We start from the raw sequence: 20,689 nt of genomic DNA on the forward strand, positions 1-20,689 counted from the left end.
TACCATTTCCTGCAGCCCCATCAGCTTTCTGCAGCAGTGAGCCTGCATAATAGCCTGAAATATGCATCTCATTTGGGAATCTGACCAGGAAAAGGGAGATAACAACTGTATGTTTTGAGTCATCTCTACACTTTGGCTTAATTCAGTTTCAAAGGCTGTATTTAATATGAGTAGAGAGCAGAACAAAAGCAACTACACCAGGCTGATGACAAGCCCCCTCCCTGGGGACAGCAGTGCAAATGACCCAATCAAACATAATTTAAGTGTAATTCTACAGCCAAAGCCTATGGAGAATTCACAGAGCTTCAGATCTGAAGATGGCTTAGGCCATCCAGCCATGCATGAAGCTGATACCAAGCAGCAGAGCTTTACAGGCTCCAGGTGACACTGTCTTTGTGCAAATCAGGGCAGAATTTAGTACACAGAGTTATGGGCAAGCATGACTAGAATAGGACTTTCAAAGAAGAGCCTTGAGTAGCAGTGGTGAAGTTACATGAAGATCTTTTTTCTTGGTATAAAGAACTCTCTGATACTTTCTTGTCACTCATTTCACCCCCGCTGGGGATTGAAACTCTAAGGCCTGAGACTTTTTCCACGACTATGTTCTGCTTCTTTTACAAAGAGAAACAACTGTTGTGAGGGTTGCTAAAAAAAGCCAACAGCCCCCAAGGCACAGCATTATTTATCTTCATGTGATCAGTCACTTCATATCCAGACCATATCATGTAATAAATAACTCCATGTCCTAAGATGTTAGTCCTGCAATTATAGGAGAAAGGGAAACTTTCTGTAGGGTGAGAGTGGGAAAAAAAAAATGCTGCTCATGAGAGGAGAAAAGGGGAATCACAGAATCACAGAAACATCCAGGTTGGAAAAGAGCCTCAGGATCACCAACTCCAACCAATAACCCTACTCCACAACGTTCACCCCCAAACCGTAGCCCCAGGCACCACATCCAAACCACCTTTAAACACATCCAGGGTTGGTGATCCCACCACCTCCCTGGGCAGCACATTCCAATGCCTGACCACTCTGGCTGGGAAAAAACGTTTCCTAATGTCCAATCTAAACCTACCCAGTGGCAGCTTGAGGCCATTCCCTCTTGTTCTGTCACTAATTACCTGTGAGAAGAGACCAGCACCAGCCTCTCCACAACCTCCTTTCAGGTAGTTGTAGAGAGCCATGAGGTCTCCCCTCAGCCTCCTCTTTTCCAAACTAACCACCCCCAGCTCCTTCAGTCTCTCTTCATCAGATTTATTCTCCAAAATGGTCAAACCACTTCCCTTGACTGAGCTGATCAAACAGTTTAAAGGATCACTGAGATAAATTTCAACCCTGGAAGAGAAGTAAACATATTATTTGTCATAACTGTTCATGCCCTTTGCATGTCATAATTGTTAGGACAAAAAAAATGAAAGTAAGGCTATGGGCACCTCTCAGTGGCAAGAGAGTGGGGTGGGAACTGAAGCCAGAACAAGAGAAATAGCTGCATCCTATACTTATGAAGTCACAGCCCAGCCTGGCCAACCAGAGTCAGAACTCTCTCAGGCATGGCTGCCAGTTAAGCTTATTGCAAAGGCTTCCTACAGAATTGTTAACAATAATCATTTGAGGAGCACCTTGAAGTGCCACTCAAGACAGATAGAAGGGCATCAGTGACAAACTTCAAATTGTCCCAATGTGTCCCAAGGTGGTAAAGAGGAGGGATGAAAGCAGGCAGGAGTTGCAGCAGTGTGATGACAGAGTTTCTGGTGGTGAGTGGAGAAGATCAAAACCCATAATGCTTTTATGGAAAGAAGAATCCATCTTCTTTCAGTTGGTTGAGGAGGCACTGTGGGAATGGAATGGAGATCAGAATCACAGAATAGCTGAGGCTGGAAGGCATCTCTGGAGATGTTCAATCCCTCTGTTCAAAGCAGTCAACTGCAGGGGAGACCTTATTGCTGTCTACAACTACCTGAAGGGAGGTTGTGGACAGGTGGGGGTTGGCCTCTTCTCCTAGGCAACCAGCAGCAGAACAAGAGGACACAGTCTCAGGCTGTGCAGGGGGAAGTTTAGGCTGGATGTTAGGAAGAAATTCTTCCCAGAAAGAGAGATTGGCCATTGGAATGTGCTGCCCAGGGAAGTGGTGGGGTCAACATCCCTGGAGGTGTTTAAGAAGGGACTGGATGAGGCACTTGGTGCCATGGTCTAGTTGATTAGTTAGGGTTGAGTGATTGGTTGGACTTGATGTTGGAGGTCTCTTCCAACCTGGTTGATTCTGTGATTCTGTGACCTAGAGCAGGCCCTTCAAGCCTGTGTCCAGGTGGTTTTTGGATATCTCCAAGTGTGGAGCCTCTCTGGGCAACCTGTTCCAGTATTTGGCTACCCTCACTATAGAAAAGTGTTCCTTGATGTTCAAAGGAACCCTCCTGTGTTCCAGTTTGTACCCATGGCCTCCTGTCACTGGGCACCAAGCAGTCTGACTCTGTCTTCTTTGCAGCCTCCCCTTTTGTAGAGTCAAATGGGAGCTGCAGGAGTAAGGAGCAGCAGGGAAGACAGTCTGTGGGAAGCATAGGCAGAGAAGACACTGATGAGAGTGACAGAGGAGCACAGCAATATGGGCCCATCCAGTACTGTTGACTTGAACACACTTCAAGTCACATCTTTGGATGCAAGACTGCACTTGTCAGGCAAGCATGCATGTACATCAATGAAGTACAAGTCACACCAAGAGCAAACAGGGAGCATTTCCTAGAAGGACTGGATTTTTTCACAGGAAAAACACACCATGAAGCAGTTATGCTATATGGGAACTATGGGTTGGGGAGCTTCCCAGAAAGCCAGCTGCCCCTGTTCCTAATTATTTATTATTCATCTCTGTTTCAGTCCAGAATAAGAGCTGATTTATGGGAATTGACTCGCAAAATGAAACGTGGAAATATGGGATGGATAGTGATTAATGGGAGCTATGATATGTGCCTGCAAAAATGCAAAGGGCATGAACAACCAGGAGGGGAAGGCTGACATGGATGGGGTGACACTAGAGGGTTTTCACATCAGTAAGTTGACAAAGGACAGTATATTTCCTGGTGGAGATGCTGTTAGCTCATGGAGTAAGCACTGAAGAGAAGGTCAGGAGACAGGGTGGAACACATGTTGTTCCTCACTCCTGCCCTGAGGAATCCACTACAGGAAAGCCTTTTATGTCAGATCTTTGTGCAGGCTCAAGTTGGATTCATGTACTGAAACTACAGTTTACAGGTTGCCCAGGGAGGTGGTTGGGGCCCCATCACAGTATCACAGTATCACTAAGGTTGGAAGAGACCTCGAGGATCATCGAGTCCAACCTATCAACACAGACGCCATGACTAGACCATGGCACCAAGTGCCACGTCCAATCCCCTCTTGAACACCTCCAGGGATGGTGACTCCACCACCTCCCTGGGCAGCACATCCCAATGACGAATGACTCGCTCGGTGAAGAACTTTCTCCTCACCTCGAGTCTAAACCTCCCCTGGCACAGCTTCAGACTGTGTCCCCTTGTTCTGGTGCTGGTTGCCTGGGAGAAGAGACCAACCCCTTCCTGGCTACAACCACCTTTCAGGTAGTTGTAGAGGGCAATGAGGTCACCCCTGAGCCTCCTCTTCTCCAGGCTAAACAATCCCAGCTCCCTCAGCCTCTCCTCACAGGGCTGTGCTCAAGGCCTCTCCCCAGCATTGTTGCCCTTCTCTGGACACGTTCAAGTGTTTTGATGTCCTTCTTAAACTGAGGGGCCCAGAACTGGACACAGGACTCAAGGTGTGGCCTAACCAATGCAGAGTACAGGGGCACAATGACTTCCCTGCTCCTGCTGGCCACACTATTCCTAATGCAGGCCAGGATGCCACTGGCCTTCTTGGCCACCTGGGCAAAGGAGCTTCAGGGCAAAGGATGCTCCAGGAGCATCCCTGGAGCTATTCAATGTGAGGCTCGACAGGGCTCTGGGCAACCTGATCGAGTTGGGGATGTCCCTGCTGACTGCAGAGGAGGTTGGACTGGATGAGCTTTGGAGGTTCCTTCCAACCCAGACCATTCTGTGAAACTTTATGCTTAATTTTGCAGGTAAGATGGGCACTTAATTATCAAGTTTTTGTTTCCTTGTTAAGACACTGATACAAAGCAACAAAGTTGAGGCTTCCACTAAGAAGGACAAAAAGTATTAGAGAAAATATATTTGAATAGTGGATTTTTAAAAAGATCACTTAATCAAACAAGTGACTTGTGGATGGGAAAACCACAAATGCCATCATGATTTCAGAAGGAAGGCTCTTCCAGCCCTAGGGCATAGTAATTCTAGTGGACTGGTGCTCAAAAATTACAAGGTTATCTTTGGCTCCATTAAGAGTTTGCACAAACCACCTAAATAAACATGCTGTCTGATTGGATAGAGAGGCAGTAATGATCAAGTTCTCAGGAATGGTTTACATATAGTCCATGGTTTCCTGAGGCAAAGATATAAACTATACAACTTCCTGACATCCCTGACACCTTGAAACCATAGACTCAATAGAATAGAATAGAATAGAATAGAATAGAATAGAATAGAATAGAATAGACCAGACCAGGTTGGAAGAGACTTTCAGGATCATCGCGTCCAACCTATCACCCAACACCACCCAACCAACTAACCCATGGCACCAAGCACCCCATCAAGTCTCTTCCTGAACACCTCCAGTGATGGTGACTCCACCACCTCCCTGGGCAGCACATTCCAATGGGCAATCACTCTCTCTGTATAGAACTTCTTCCTAACCTCCAGCCTAAACCTCCCCTGGGGCAGCCTGAGACTGTGTCCTCTTGTTCTGGTGCTGGTTGCATGGGAGAAGAGACCAACATCTGCCTGGCTACAACCAATTTTCAGGTAGTTGTAGAGGGCAATGAGGTCACCCCTGAGTCTCCTCTTCTCCAGGCTAAGCAGCCCCAGCTCCCTCAGTCTCTCCTCACAGGGCTGTGTTCCAAGCCTCTCACCAACTTTGTTGCCCTCCTCTGGACACGTTCCAGCAAGTCAACCTCCTTCCTAAACTGAGGGGCCCAGAACTGGACACAGAACTCGAGGTGTGGCCTAACCAGTGCAGTGTACAGGGGCAGAATGACCTCCCTGCTCCTGCTGGCCACACTTTTCCTGATGCAGGCCAGGATGCCATTGGCCCTCTTGGCTGCCTGGGCACACTGCAGGCTCATGTTCAGCCTACCATCAACCAGCACCCCCAGGTCCCTCTCTGCCTGGCTGCTCTCCAGCCACTCTGACCCCAGCCTGTAGCACTGCCTGGGGTTGTTGTGGCCAATGTGCAGAACCTGGCACTTGGATGTGTTCAATCTCATGCCCTTGGACTCTGCCCATCTGCCCAGCCTGTCGAGGTCCCTCTGCAGAGCCTCTCTACCCTCCAGCAGATCAACTCCTGCCCCCAGCTTGGTGTTGTCAGCAAATTTACTGATGATGGACTCAATGCCCTCATCCAGATCATCAATAAAGATGTTAAAGAGCACAGGGCCCAGCACTGATCCCTGGGGGACTCCACTAGTGATTGGCTGCCAGCTGGCTGTGGCACCATTCACCACCACTCTCTGGGCTCAACCCTCCAGCCAGTTCCTAACCCAATGCAGTGTGCTCCCATCCAAGCCATGGGCTGACAGCTTGGCCAGGAGTTTGCTATGGGGGACAGTGTCAAAGGCCTTGCTGAAGTCCAGGTAGACCACATCCACAGGCCTCCCCACATCCACCAGGTGGATCACCTGCTCGTAGAAGGAGATCAGGTTGGTCAGGCAGGACCTGCCCTTCCTAAATCCATGCTGGCTGGGCCTGATCCCTTGGCCATCCTGTAAGTGCTGTGTGATTGCACTCAGGATGACCTGTTCCATGATCTTGCCTGGCACTGAAGATGGCTGAAGATGACCACTGCTGTATGACTTTCAGTGTCAGCTCCCTTGGGCATGAATGGATAGGTCATCTCCAGCACACTGTCCCATCACTGCTGTGTTTATTTCCTCTCAGCTTTAAGCTCTCATGGGCTTGGCTATTTTCAAAGTATCTATTACACCTCATATGCCTGCAGCTGACTACAAAACAAGCAACGAGAATACAACTTTCGACTCACAAGGCTTTCATTTCATGCTAACAAGAGGATGTGCACAAAATCTCTGTCACTCCAGCAGATGCTGCTCCTCACCTGGTGGGAGCTGAGATGCTGCTAGAGGAGAGATGTCAGGCTGCTGAGCACATGCAATGGTCTGTAAGAGCCTGTGGCTGTGCTAGATCCTCCCACGCCGACTTCACTGGGGGCTCTGACTCGCAGATGAAGGGCACTGAATGGCCTAGAGTATCTATCAGGAGTGATGTCAGTTAATTACTGCCCCTGGGATTCAGCAATGAGTTGGTGCACTGTGAGTTAATGACTTCCAGGCATGATACTTGGCAATATTACCATGACTATTTTGCAAGGAGATTTCAGTGTCTCTTCGTGAAGCCAGCCAACCAGAATGAAGCTGCTGATCTGCAGTTGGCTTGCCTGTTGCACAAGCTGTTGGTGAAACTCTCACTACCTATTTGTTGACCTTTCTTTCCCTTCATTCTTTTTTTCCCCCCTACCAGTATACACAGATATGTCATTGTCTCCAGAGCAGGCTGCACTCATAGCAAACAACATCAAGAAAAAAACAAAAAACCAAGGCCACATCCCCTTCCAAATTACAATTCAGCCTTCTAAAGATGGATGTTGACAAGACATTCATGAATGCAGACACAGCTTTGAGATTTCTCAGAGGGTTTGAGGACTGCCATTGTCAGACATGGCTATTGTGCTACGAAAATGACTCCCAGCTGAAAGAGTGAGAAAACACTTTAAAGGACAGCTCAACAGTATTAAAAAAAGCTGGAGAGCCTGGCACCCCGGGGGGAAGAGTTGCTAACAGAGTTAGTGAGATGGGGTGGGACAGCACTGGAGTGTCACAATAATTTCATTGCATAATCTCTGTCCCGCTTACCCCCAGCTCTCACCAAAAACAATGGAAGCATGGGGTTTTCAGTTCCTTGCAGGAGACAATCCTAGCCTTGCACCATCAAGTCCTTTTTCATTCTTCTACAAGATTATAAAAGGCAGAAATGCAGTTCCTGACTGCAAACTGACATTCAAAGCCTCACGAGAAGAGATAACTCCTCCCTTGGCCCTAAAGGTTCGGAGAGGACTCGAGATGACCGTGAGGAATCTCCTGGAGAAGCAAGGCAAATAAGCACAATTTGAATGAAAAGAGAATGCACTCAGCCCATCAACAGCTGAACTTGGTTAGTCCTTGTCTCTGCAGCTCCTCTGTGGTACTGCTGTGTCAGCTACAGCTCACTAACAAAGCCCCCATGCTGGACCTTTAAGCCCCTTACCATTTTACAGATGGATTTGGCCTCCTCAGAAAACTTATGGGAGTACACTTCTTCTGTCTCCAGCACTCTTCTGTCCACTTCTTCCCTCTTCACTTTCTCTTTCCTTCCACGAAACGGCGATTGCCCGGCAATCATTTCATAAATGAGACAGCCTAGCCCCCAGTAGTCAGGGCTGAGGGTGTACCTCTGGTTGTTCAACACTTCTGGAGCTGGGGGGAAGAAAGACAGGGCTTGTGGAAATGCTTGGTTTTTACATGGGACTCAAACCCCTATGTTTCCAGAAGCTCCCTTTTAGTGACTGAACAGACATGCACAGAGAATGGTGGGGAAAATACAAAGGTCCCTCCTGATGGCATTCTGTTGATGGCCCCAGCCCTAGATGTGAAGCCCCAGCCCTGGAGGTTCTTAAGGCCAGGCTGGATGTGGCTCTGGGCAACCTGATCTAGTGTGAGGTGTCCCTGCCCATGGCCAGGGGGTTTGGAACTGGATGATCCTGAGGTCCCATCCAACCCTCAAACTTCTATGATTGTATGGGAAATGCTACATGCCATGGCTTTTTTCCCCTGCCTTTTTTTTTCCCCCTTCTCTGTTGTTTTTTCCCCTCACAGCCATGGGTGTGCTGTCTTCTGAGTTTTTTACCAAGTCAGACCAATTGAAAAAAAAACAACAAAAAGCTGAAGCTAAGTATTAAGCAGAGGCCTAATCTTAAGAGTCCTTCCAGATTTCTCCATTCAGGGCAGAAATGACATCCTGTGAAGCAGCAGTGACATTTCTTCAAGAGCAAATTCTGTCTTTTTTTCCCCTCAGTTTATAACTTTTTCTTTCTTCCCCCCCTCCACTTTAAAACACAAATCCCTTTATTTTGTCTTGCAACCATCCAGGGTGCTTTGGCTTTGGTGTACTTGCAGGTGTACTGCCTTCCACCCATGGGTACAAACACACACATGGGTGCTCACAAGCACAGTCTTAGTGTGTGCACGAACTTAGACTGGGATGAAAAGACTTAGAGCTGACAACTGCTTGGCTTGCTTTCATTGAAGTCTCCATATGCTGTCACAGGGCCTTACATCAGCTATTTCCTCTTTAGCCAAATAAGCACAAAGCATTTTTATTCCAAGAAGCATGCCCACCCAGAGAATGCATGAAAATAATGACATTGAATTTAGAAAACAGAGCTAGTTAAGCCAGGGAGTGTATTAGTTACCAATGCACAAATCTCTACTCTTATTTGTGTGTGTGTGTGTGTGTGAGTGCAGCTTCCCTTTCACACAGGAGAAGGCTCAAGATGACCTTGGTCAGCATGACCATAGGTGCAAACTTAGCCCTTTTATCAGAAACATACAACTGCATTTGAACTATTATGCAAAGCAGCAAGGAGAAAGAAACCTTTCTTTTAAGCACACAACCCTTCTAAACCAAATCTACCCTCACATCACAACTATCCCAGGTGGTGTCTCCTCTTTCAATTTCCTTTGCTGATTTAGGATTAGTAGCTGCTGTGGTCCATCCCTTTGCCACTTCTGATTTCCAGCTGACTTCTTGCTGAGTTGCTGTAGGGAAGCGGACCCAGATGAATGTGAAAGCTTAAACAGCAGAAGGGCCTCTAGAACTCAGCAGATTTTGATAAGATGAGCTGTTGAAGACTTACCCATATACCCTACTGTTCCTACTCTTCCACGGATTGATTCACCCTCGGGGATTTTAACAGCTAGACCCAAATCTGATATTCTAATATGGCCTGGAAGGAATAAAGAACAAAGAAGAAACAAAACAACACAAAACATATATAATAATGTGACCCAAATTAGTCTGAGAGCTCAGCTGTTGTCACTGCTACATTACTCTCGCAGCTTACTGTTCAGACAGTTTACAAAAAGATTGATCTGAATCACTGAGCTGAAGCAGTTTCATGGACAAGGAAAAGAAGAATTATTCTGGGTGTCAGAATGCAGTGAAAATAATTTTAGCAGTGAGGCTACAGACTGGAGTGGATTGTGTTAGACATTACAAAACCAACCAAAAAAAGGCAGTGAGGAGCACGCTGGAGGGAAGTATCTTAAACTGATCCCAGGGGATGGATGAGCTGCTAGAATTCAGTGAGTCTCTGCTGGCTGAAGGGGCTCCATCTCATCTGCAGGTCAGCATGAGATTTGATTATTGCTGCCTTCAGCAACAAAGGAGTACCTGGGTCTGCATAAAACAAGAGTTGGCTCAGCAAAGGATGAAAGCACTTTGGAAAATGGAGCAGATGTAGAAATCCCAGCCTCCTTCGTGGTGTGTCAGCCTTGCAACAACGAGGATGGAGAAACAATGAGAAAAAGACTGACAGGCCCAGCAAAGCTCTGCTCTGGGGAACAGAGCCTGCTGACCAGCAGGGCTGCTTCGGTCCAGCAGAGCAGTGAGCTCCAGCACTTCACCCACCCCGAGACAGGAGCATTAGTGCATGCTGAGCCTCTTAAGTCACTTCAGAGCATTATTTATCTTTGTGCAATATACATCCTAAAACTGACTTAATCTCCTTTACTGCGAAAGCATCTCTGTAAACCTCTGGGACTTACCATAATCATCTAGCAGGATGTTTTCTGGCTTCAGATCTCTGCAAATGAAAGATAGCAGATCCTTGTATGAAGCTGGTTTTGATAAGATAAGCATATCGCAGTGTGTGAGTGCATTTATGGCTAGTAATAAACCAACTGAGTGTCAGCTCAAAGAGCAAGGAACCCATGAAACCAATGCAACTTTCTACAACTCACTTCCCAGATAGACTGAAACCATATGCTGCCTTCTGAACTGGAGATATGTTTTTTCACTAAGCCAAGCTTTTAGGTCCTAATCCACTCTATAATGGACTCATCCACCTAGCCCAGCGAGCTCTGTAAACCAAACCCTATAGTCCTGCCCCTTGTGAAATCTCTGCAACCTTTGCTGTTATAAACAAATCTTTTGTTAAAAGGAAAATAAAAGCTGCATCAGGGGAAGTTTAGGCTGGAGGTGAGGAGAAAGTTCTTCACTGAGAGTCATAGGAATGTGCTGCCCAGGGAGGTGGTGGAGTCCCCATCCCTGGGGGTGTTCAAGAGGGGATTGGACGTGGCACTTGGTGCCATGGTCTAGTCATGAGGTCTGTGGTGACAGGTTGGACTTGAAGATCCTTGAGGTCTCTTCCAACCTTGGTGATTCTGTGATACTATGACAAAAGAAACCAAAAATTATTTAAAGATTTGAAGTATTTTATCTGCACATGAAAAAAGGCAAGAGCAAGCTCTTGGGCTCACATTTTCTATGCCTGGCATTTGACTCAGACCAAATAGGTGGATGTGTGTGTACATGCACTTGAGCACATGTGTAATAACTGCAGTGAGTCTGGAAAATGAGGGGCAGGGGTGGGGGGCTGGGGGGGGCTGGGGAATGCTGTGCCCAGCTGGAAAGTCTTCTTTACATTGGTGAAACTCTAGTGCCTATGTGGTTTGGAGCAATGCCATCAAAGTTGGCAAGGTGGTGACTCTGATGTCAAAGATGTTCCTTTTGCTGCTCCTGTGGAAAAAAAAAATTAAAAAATTCCCCAATTTGGCCAAGTTATAAACTTCTGGAAAAAAAAAAAAACAGAAGAGAGACTCTCAGTTTTCAAGTATTTAGCAGAGCCTTGGCAGGTCATTCTTCTGAAGGGCTTCAGCAGACCTGCTCCACCTAGACGCTGCCCAGGCAAGCCACACTCAGGTTCCCTCACTCCACCAAGGCAGTTTCCCAAACCTGGGAGCTGAGCGTAACTTTGTGGCCACTGCTGCCATTCCTGGGAGCAGCAGGCTGCTGTTGGGATGGGAGCCAGGCAGGCTCCTTCTCACCCTCCCCACGCCGCTGAGCCCACTGCCAGGGCAGAGCAGGAATGAAGCCCTGGATTGGGACTGGGAGGGGTTGTAGTGAAGACAGGGCCATGGTGGGCAGGGAGTGTGTGATGGGAGCAAGGCTGTGCTAGCTCAGGAGCACCAGCATGGCTGGGGGGAGGCAGAGAAAAACACACTGCTGCAATTCACACCATCACGTCCTGACCTTTATCTGATCAACTCCTACTGACACACAGCCTTTAGCCTGGTGCAAAGCCAAGAGATGCTTGGCCTCATCTTTGTTTTGTTAAGGCCTCCTTGCATTTGTGAACCAGCTTGATTCTGTTAGCTTCCCAGCAAGATGTTTCTTCTCAAAGAGCAAGGAGAGGGAGGGTGTGCAAGAGCAACCCTCGTGCCAGGAGATCAGTGCATTGCACAGAGCCTGAGCAGGAGCCCGCCCTGCATTTCAAGCTGTACCAGCCCGGTGTTAGGAATTTCCCTGCCAGTGGAGAGGGGCATTTTATGGTTTTGACAATGCCAAGATGAAAATGTCAGAATTTGTCTTGTTTGCATTAATTATATTTCTAGCAAGAACATAAGACCGTTGATTGTGAACAACCTCCTCTTGCTTGCCTCAGACCCTCTTGTCTTCTCAGGATAAACCTCACCCTGTGCCCAGTGGTACCAAGCTTGCTCTTAAAATCATATGTGAAGGGCAGCAGAATGCAGAAGGGATGCTGTGATTTTTTGGTTTCACATCCCATTGTGAGCTTTCCCTGCCTATCAGCAGAAGGTTTCCAGTACTGGAGCAACATGGTTGAGTGCATTTAGAATCACAGAATTGCCAGGGTTGGAAGGGGCCTCAAGGACCATCCAGTTCCAATCCCCCTGCCATGGGCAGGGACACCTCACACTACCGCAGGTTGCTCACAGCCACATCCAGCCTGGCCTTCAAAACCTACAGGGCTGAGGCTTCCAACACCTCCCTGGGCAACCTGTGCCAGTCTCTCACCACCCTCATGGGGAAGAACTTCTTCCTCACATCCAATCTCAATCTACCCATTTCTAGTGTTTTTTTTCCATCCTCCCAGTCCTATCACTCCCTGACACCCTAAAAAGTCCCTCCCCAGCCTTCTTGTAGCTCCCTTCAGATACTGGAAGGCCACAATTAGGTCTCCTGAGAGCCTTCTTTTCTCCAGACTGAACAGCCCCAAATCCCTCAGTCTGTCCTCATAGCAGAGCAGCTCCAGCCCTCTGCTCATCCTCATGGCCCTTCTCTGGACACCTTCCAGCACCTCCAGATCCTTCCTGTACTAGGGGCTCCAGAACTGGACACAGTGCTCCAGGTGTGGTCTCACCAGAGTGGATCGGAGTGGGAGAATCACCTCCCTGGCCCTGCTGGCTATCCTTCTCTTGCTGCAGCCCAGGATGTGATTGGCTTTCTGGGCTGTAATTTCCTAATTATTAAATAAATAAATAAATAATTCTAAATCCCTCAAGAACTATTTCCTTGAAGAGCTCAGACTTCATTAGTCACTTCATCTTCTGCTCCAGCAGTTATCAGTCCTGCTCACAGCTGAAACTTTGTGGCTAAATGGAAAGATTCCTGCATGCAAGCTGGGAAATGTCTTCAAAGGAGAAAATGAGAGTCCACAAGGACTCAGAAGAGCAGTTTGGTCCTTATGGTCCTCCAAGATGTAGGAAAACTAGAGCAGGCTTTCCTTTGCCCTTGACATCAGCTGTCATTTCTGTTTGCAGGATCCTGGTCCCTCAGGATCAAGACCAGCTTTCTTTGCATGGTCAGCGCTTCCAAGTGCCGAGGAGGAGGCTGCACCTCAAATACTGTGTTCAGTTTTGGGCCCCTCACTACAAGAAGGACAGTGAGGTCCTGGAATGTGTCCAGAGAAGGGCACTAAAGCTGGTAAAGGGCCTGGAGAAAAAGTCTCATGAAAGGTGGCTAAGAGATCTGGGATTGTTTAGTCTGGAGAAGAGAAGGCTGAAGGGAGGCCTCATTGCTCTCTACAACTACCTGAAAGGAGGTTGGAGTGAGGTGGGGGATGGTCTCTTCTTCCTAGTATCAAGGAATAGAATGAGAGGAAATTTCCTCAGAATTGCACCAGGGAAGGTTTTGATTGGATATGAAGAAAAATTTCTTGACTGAAAGGGTGGTCAGGCATTGCAACAGGCTGCCCAGGAAAGTGGTGGAGTCAGTGTCCCTGGAGGTGCTCAAGAAATGTGTGGACATGGCACTCTGGGACACGATTTAATGGCTATGGCATTGCTGGTTTGATGGCTGGACTCCATGACCTTAGAAGTCTTTTCCAACCAAAACAATTCTATGATTCTGTGATTCCTGTTCTGAAATGTCTAGGGGAAATAAAACTCCCTGGGGGAGAGTTACATGTGGTACAGCTTCCCATATGTAAAGTAGCCTTGGCTAAATATAGAATCATAGAATGGGCTGGGTTGGAAGGGATCTCCAAAGGTCATCCAGTCCAACCCCCTCTGCAGTCAGCAGGGGCATCCTCAAGTAGATCATCCTCCAAAACAGAGAAGAGCAGATTTAGATTGGATGTTAGGAACAAGTTCTGCACCATGAGGGTGGTGGAACACTGGAGCAGGTTGCCCAGGGAGGTGATTGGGGTCCTATCCTTGGAGCTATTCAAGGTGATGCTTGACAGGGCTCTGAGCAACTTGGTCTAGTAGAGGATGCCTCTGCTGACTGCAAAGGGGGTTGGACTGGATGAGCTTTGGAGGTCCCTTCCAACCCAGACCATTCTATGATTCTATGGTCCTGAGCCTGGTTGTTCTCTCAGGCCACATTCCACAGCATGCATCAATGACCCATGAGCTGGGGATATGCTTTCTGATGCTGTGATTTACTCAGAAGCATTTTGTTCACAGAAAATGAAATTAAGTCTGAGGAATAAGTGTTTTGTGATGAATTATTCACCTTGAGAAAGTGGTAGCATTTAGCAGCTATATTTTATTGACCTATATAGCGCTTCTCCTGGGTCCCAAAACACACTGCAGTATTACAAATTAGGGCTCCCTGCAGATGCTCCTAAAATACTGCTAGAAAATGTCACCTATGAGGATATAATATCATTCATTGCCAAAATGAATGTGCCATCTGAGGTGTAAACTAGCAGCTCTTTCAAGAGTAACATGAAAACAACTGCCTAAGGAAGCAGGCTGCCATTTCTCTCGGAGCTACGTCCTATTTTAGGTGGCCAGATGTCATTTGTTTTATTAGCAAGTGGCATTAGTGTGACATTTTACCAGCCATATTCTCCCAGGCAACCAGCAACAGAACGAGGGGACACAGTCTCAAGTTGTGCCAGGAGAGCTTCAGGATGGATGTTAGGAAGAAGTTCTTCACAGAGAGAGAGAATTGCCATTGGAATGTGCTGCCCAGGGAGGTGGTGGAATAGACTAGAATAGAGCAGGTTGGAAAAGACCTTAGAGATCATTGACTCCAACCCATCACCTAACACCATCTAATCAACTAAACCATGGCACTAAGTGCCTCATCCAGTCTCTTCTTAAACACTTCCAGTGATGGTGACTCTACCACCTCCCCTGGCACAGCTTGAGACTGTATCCTCTTGTTCTGGTGCTGATTGCCTGGGAGAAGAGACCAACCTCCCTTCAGGTAGTTGTAGAGAGCAAGAAGGTCTCCCCTGAGCCTCCTCTTCACCAGGCTAAGCAACCCCAGCTCCCTCAGCCTCTCCTCATAGGGCTGTGCTCCAGACCCCTCCCCAGCTTTGTTGCCCTTCTCTGGACACCTTCCAGCAACTCAACATCTTTCCTAAACTGAGGGGCTCAGAACTGGAGACAGGACTCAAGGTGTGGCCTAACCAGTGCAGTGTACAGGGGCAGAATGACTTCCCTGCTCCTGCTGGTCACACTGTTCCTGATACAGGCAGTCACTGTCCCTGGAGATCTTCAAGAAAAGCCTGGATGAGGCACTTAGTGCCATCACCTCGTTGATTAGATAGGGCTGGCTGATTGGTTGGACTGGATGATCTTGGAGGTCTCTTCCAACCTGGTTCATTCTATGATTCTACGATTGTCCCAGTCATCTGCATCAATAAATGCTTGTGACCCAGTACTTTTTAAAAGAAACACTATCATACCTCCTAACAGTTTAATGAATGTGGTAGGATGTTCTTTAAGGGAAAGGGAAGCCAGACACGCCGCTCACTATTTGATTTTTTCAGTTGACATTAAACACTTAATTGCATTTGGTTCCTTGGGAAAAAAAACAACAACCAACCAACCAACCTTCCTCTTGGGCCAGTGCCAAGTAAATCAGCATGTTATCTGTCTGCCCTCCTTATGCCAGCTAGTGAGATCTGAGTCACAGTGAGGCAACCAAGTGGCAATTTGCTAGAGTTCTCCTCCAAGGAACAACAATATCCTAATATCTCTGCATACAGGCATCTGCATAATGCTCGTTAGACATGGGCATACCAAATGATTTAAAGTGTGCCTTGGTTCTTTAAAATAACAGAGTATTGCCTGCTAATCAATGTCCTTGGAAGTTCTTTCATCAATTGACAGGACTTCTCCTGCTGTGAATGCCAGTAATAACGATTTCACAAGCTGGGATGATGAAGACAAACATTAAATGTTGTTTACAACTACACTGCCTGTTGAGTAAAGAAAACCAACAAACCCTCATGGAGTCACGAGAACTCCGTCTGCAGTCACCCTGCTTATCCTGCAAGTAAACCCTCTGATGCCCTCAGAAGAACTTGTACAGAGTTGTGAGCCAGCCTGGAAGCTGAGAACTTGAAATCTGTCCTTCCCAAAGCTGGCTGCCTGTCACCACGCCGGGCAGCGCCCTGCCCGCTGGCTGCACCCGTGCTGGGTGAGATGCTGCCAGCAGGATGCTTCAGTGCATGGCTGTGAATGTGCCTCCTTCCATGGCTGGCATGCTGCAGCCACCAACAAGATCCCATCTAGCTAATCAAACAAGTTCTTGTCACAGAATCACAGAATGCCAGGGGCTGGAAGGGACCTCAAAAGCTCATCCAGTCCAACCCCCCAGCCAGAGCAGCATCACCTAGAGCAGCTCACACAGGAATGTATCCAGGCAGGTCTTGAATATCTCCAGAGAGGGAGACTCCACACCCCTCCTGGGCAGCCTGTTCCAGTGTTCTGTCACCCTCACAATGAAATAATTCTTCCTCCTGTTTCCATGGAACTTCCTATGCCTCAACTTCCACTATTGCTTCTTGTCCTGTCATTGGGCACCACCCAGCAGAGCCTGGCTCCATCCTCTTGGCACTCACCCTTCACATCTTTATAAACATGAATGAGATCACCTCTCAGGCTCCTCCTCTCCAAGCTACAGCTCACTCAGGCTCTCCTCATAAGGAAAATGTTCCACTCCCTTCACCATCTTTGTGGCTCTGCGCTGGACTCTTTCAAGCAGTTCCCTGAGGTCCTTCCTGAACTGAGGGGCCCAGACCTGGACACAATATTCCAGATGCAGCCTCACCAGGGCAGAGTAGAGGGGAAGGAGAACCTTTCTCAACTTACTGATCATACCCCTTCTAATACAACCCAGGGAGCCACTGGTCTTCTTGGCCAATGAGCATAAACCCATGCCCTGCATCTCAAACACCCTCTTGTGCTAACTGTGCTCCCTCTGAGACAGGAGAGATGGGTTTTGCACATCAGGTGTGCTGCAGTCCCTTCTCACTAATCAAAATAGAGGCTTGAAGAGAATGACCTCCATTTCATACCAGCCAGAAACTAGATTCCTTAATGAAGTCCCTTTAAAAGAACTTCCATAATATTTGTTATGTTACCCAGTGCACACCAAGGTGGGGTTTGGGGAGCTTTGTGATAGTTCTGTGTCATTTAGACAGGATGTACTTAGTGAAGCAACTGCTTCCTTCCATTATTACTGAATCATACTGTATTCATACAGGGCTCTGGGTAATTTCAGTCAAAGCACTGAGGCATCTAAGCTGCAAAGCACCACAATGAGTAGGGAGGATGCAGGCAATTCTTTTGTACCCAGAAAAGATGTCTTAAGACTCTAGAGCATGCTTACCTGTAGACAGTGTTTTCTCTGTGTAGGTCTTCTAAGCCACAAAGAATCTCTGCTGCATAAAACAAAGCTCTTTCCTCCTCGAAGCCTGGGTTTCCCATGTTGTAGATGTGAAACTTCAGGTCACCTCCATTCATTATGGTCAGGACTAAACACAGTGCATCCTTTGTTTCATAGGCATAGGCCAAATTGACCTAGAAAAAACATTGGTAGGATAGTTGTGGTGGTTCAGTTAGCTGCTAGGAAGACAGCACTAACATTTCAATATAGATTTTTGTCTAGGGAAGGAAGAAAAAGAAAGAAAAAACCATGGACTGAATTTGGCATAAGCCTTATTAGAACAGTAAAAGTGCATGTGAAAAGCACAGAAAAACAGGTATCAGGATTTTATAGGGGAATTGGTTGAATTCAGCCTATTCATCATCAGAAACTCAGAAGGTTAGTGCTCAGATAGCTTCACAGGCTGCACAAACATGCTAATTCCAGGCATACTTTTCCAAGGATGAGAAGCCTTCACAGAAAAATCACAGAAACATTCAGATTGGAAAAGACTCTCAGGATCACCAACTCCAACTCATAAACCTACTCTACAAGTGTCACCCACAAACCATATCCTCCAGCACCACATCCAAATCTCCTTTAAACACATCCAGACTTGGTGACTCCACCACCTCCCTGGGCAGCTCATTCCAATGCCTGACCACTCTGGCTGGGAAAAAATGATTCCTAAAGTCCAGTCTAAACCTACCCCGTCACAGCTTGAGGCCATTCCCTCTTGTTCTATCACTAATTACCTCTATTCTCTATGTGAGAAGAGATCAGCACCAGCCTCTCTACAATGTCCTTTGAGGTAGTTATAGAGGGCAATAAGGTCTCCCCTCAGCCTCTTCTTTTCCAAACCAAACAGCCCCAGCTCCTTCAGTCACTCTTCATCAGATTTATTCTTCAGGCCCTTCACAGCTTCCTTGCCCTCCTCTGCACTCCCTAAACTATAGGGAATCTGCACCTCCCACTGCACTGCTGTGTGAACAAACTATCATCTCTGCAGATTCCCAGGAAGGCCTAGACAGCCTTGTCCTGTGGTGGTCAAACAGACCATCACTGAAGGCATGAAGTCCCGCATCATCTCCTGAGGAGAGAGACTTGGGGGTGCTGGTGGACAAGAAGCTCAACAGGAGCTCTCAGTGTGCACTTGCAGCCCGCAAAGCCAATCAGATCCTGGGCTGCATCAGGAGAAGTGTGGCCAGCAGGTCAAGGGAGGTGATCCTCCCCCTCTGCTCAGCTCTGGTGAGATCCCACCTGGAGTACTGCCTCCAGTTCTGGAGCTCCTATTCCAAGAGGGATGTGGAGGTGCTGGAAGGTGTCCAGAGAAGGACCACAAGGATGATCAGAGGGCTGGAGCACCTCTCCTATGAGGACAGACTGAAGGAGTTGGGGCTGTTCAGTCTGGAGAAGAGAAGGCTCCAAGGTGACCTAATTGTGGCCTTCCAGTATCTGAAGGGGGCTACAGGAAGGCTGGGGAGGGACTTCTCAGGATCTCAGGGAGTGATAGGAGTAGGGGGAATGGAATGAAGCTGGAGGTGGGGAGATTCAGGCTGGATGTGAGGAGGAAGTTCTTCATCATGAGAGTGGTGAAGCCCTGGAATGGGTTGTCCAGAGAGGTGGTTGGGGCACCATCCCTGGAGGTGTTTAAGCCCAGGCTGGACAAAGCACTGGCCAGGCTGATCTAGTGTGGGGTGTCCCTGCCCATGGCAGGGGGGTTGGAACTAGATGATCCTTGTGGTCCCTTCCAACCCTGACTGATACTATGATACTATCACCCCTGTGAGGCTGTCATGGGTGCCCCAGGAATGATCAGACAGACCAATAGTTACCCATCACTTTTAAATGTCTCCCTTCATCTTTTGCTTCTGCCAGAGGTGAGCAAACATTTTGCATCCCTTGTATTCACAGTGCTTCCTAAAATAGGTATCAGGAACATGACAGATGCTGAGGTAACACCTTGTGAAGAAAAAACCCCAACAAATAAAATGTCTAAGGCATGTTTTCAAAGAGAGACAAGAGCTGGCATGACTCAGGAAATCCCTGCGTTGGGCAGACCAGCTCCACATCACTGCCTATTTGCTTCTACCAGACAACCTCTGATGATTTGGCTCCTTCAGTCTCCTCCAAGCTCCTCTCTCCCAGGAGCAATGGGAATCCAGGTAATCACGCTGGACAAAAATAGCTCGGCCTGATGCAAGGCTGTGTCACGCATCACGTTCCCCTGGTAGAAACAGGCTCCAGGGTTGGTACATTTCTCACAGAACAAAGACTGGAATGAGACTTGGCGAAGGTGCAGGAGCAGGACTGAAGGGAGCCAGCAGCTCCTGGCACCTTTCGTGTGACAGGAGCGGGAAGAGGCGTGCGACCCGCCAAGCGGTGCGCCCCGCAGGTGAGGGGAGAGATGCGCCCCGCAGGTGAGGGGAGAGCTGCGCCCCGGGCACTTGGATACTCACTACAAACTGACTGTTGACTTTTTCCAGAATCTGCTTCTCATTTAGTGCCATGGATTCCCCTTTCCTCTTCTTGATTCTCTTCTTCTCTAGTCTCTTGCAGGCGTACATCTTCCCTGTCGCCCGCACTTGGCAGGCGCAGACCTGCGAATTAGAGAGAACAATTGCTGGGCAAATCGGAGCGAACGCTCTGCCTGGGTTGCACTTTGCTCCTCACAATCTCATCTGCTGTAGTCCTTTTAAGGGTAGAGACGGCAGCGTAGCGAATGAGGCATCGGAGGGGGCAGCTGGGGAGCCAACTACCGTTTCCAAACCTGCTGTGCAATATTGGTTCAATTATTTCACTATCCTGCGCCCGCTTCCTATCCCACCTCCTTTTGTCTGCGCGGATTGCAATCTGCTCGGCCGAAGCCTCCCCTTTGACTCTGCCGCCCAGGCAGCCACCCCGAGCCATCAGTAAAATACAAATGCGGGTGTGACCCTGATTCCGCTGTGAACGGCGACAGCTGAATACAAAATAATTCTCCAAAGCCTTCTTTTGGAGGCTGGGGTGTGGTGAGAGGTTAAGTGAAACTGTCAGCAATTAACGAAAACCCGGCCCTTTCACCCTAGCGAAAATGTCACGCCAGGCTCCTGCAACCTGCAGTGCCTGAGAAGTAAGAAAGACCTCTTACAAAGAACTTTCAGAGGCTCTCAGAATTACTCACCTCCCCAAAGCCTCCTTTCCCCAGGACCCTGTACTGCCGAAATGTGTTTTTTGTTACTGGTTGCCTGGAAGAAAAGGAAATGAAAAAGGAGGGGGGAAAAGGGGGGGAGGGGGAGGGGAAAGGCACACTATATTTAATGCACTCCCTGTGATTTATTTATTTCAGAGCATACTTTTGAAAAGCAAAATAGATAAATATTCTATAATCA

General features: G+C 47.9%; 1 protein-coding gene across 3 annotated transcripts in view; it reads right to left on the minus strand.

Annotated features, from left to right (window-relative positions):
- Nucleotides 1-20,689, minus strand: part of GRK5 (G protein-coupled receptor kinase 5) — a 251,979-nt gene that overhangs the window by 20,624 nt on the left and 210,666 nt on the right. For all 3 annotated transcript variants that reach the window (XM_068166115.1, XM_068166114.1, XM_068166116.1), the window contains 6 exons: nt 20,482-20,545; nt 19,778-19,918; nt 17,283-17,473; nt 9,953-9,990; nt 9,043-9,132; nt 7,395-7,603 (listed from right to left, as the gene is read on the minus strand). In XM_068166115.1, coding sequence (XP_068022216.1) covers nt 7,395-7,603; nt 9,043-9,132; nt 9,953-9,990; nt 17,283-17,473; nt 19,778-19,918; nt 20,482-20,545 — 733 coding nt within the window. The remainder of the gene's footprint in view (nt 1-7,394; nt 7,604-9,042; nt 9,133-9,952; nt 9,991-17,282; nt 17,474-19,777; nt 19,919-20,481; nt 20,546-20,689) is intronic.

This window comes from Melanerpes formicivorus, unplaced genomic scaffold, assembly GCF_026170545.1.
Source record: "Melanerpes formicivorus ecotype bairdi unplaced genomic scaffold, bMelFor1.0.p_v2 SCAF_97, whole genome shotgun sequence".
In the NCBI taxonomy this organism is placed as follows: domain Eukaryota; kingdom Metazoa; phylum Chordata; class Aves; order Piciformes; family Picidae; genus Melanerpes; species Melanerpes formicivorus.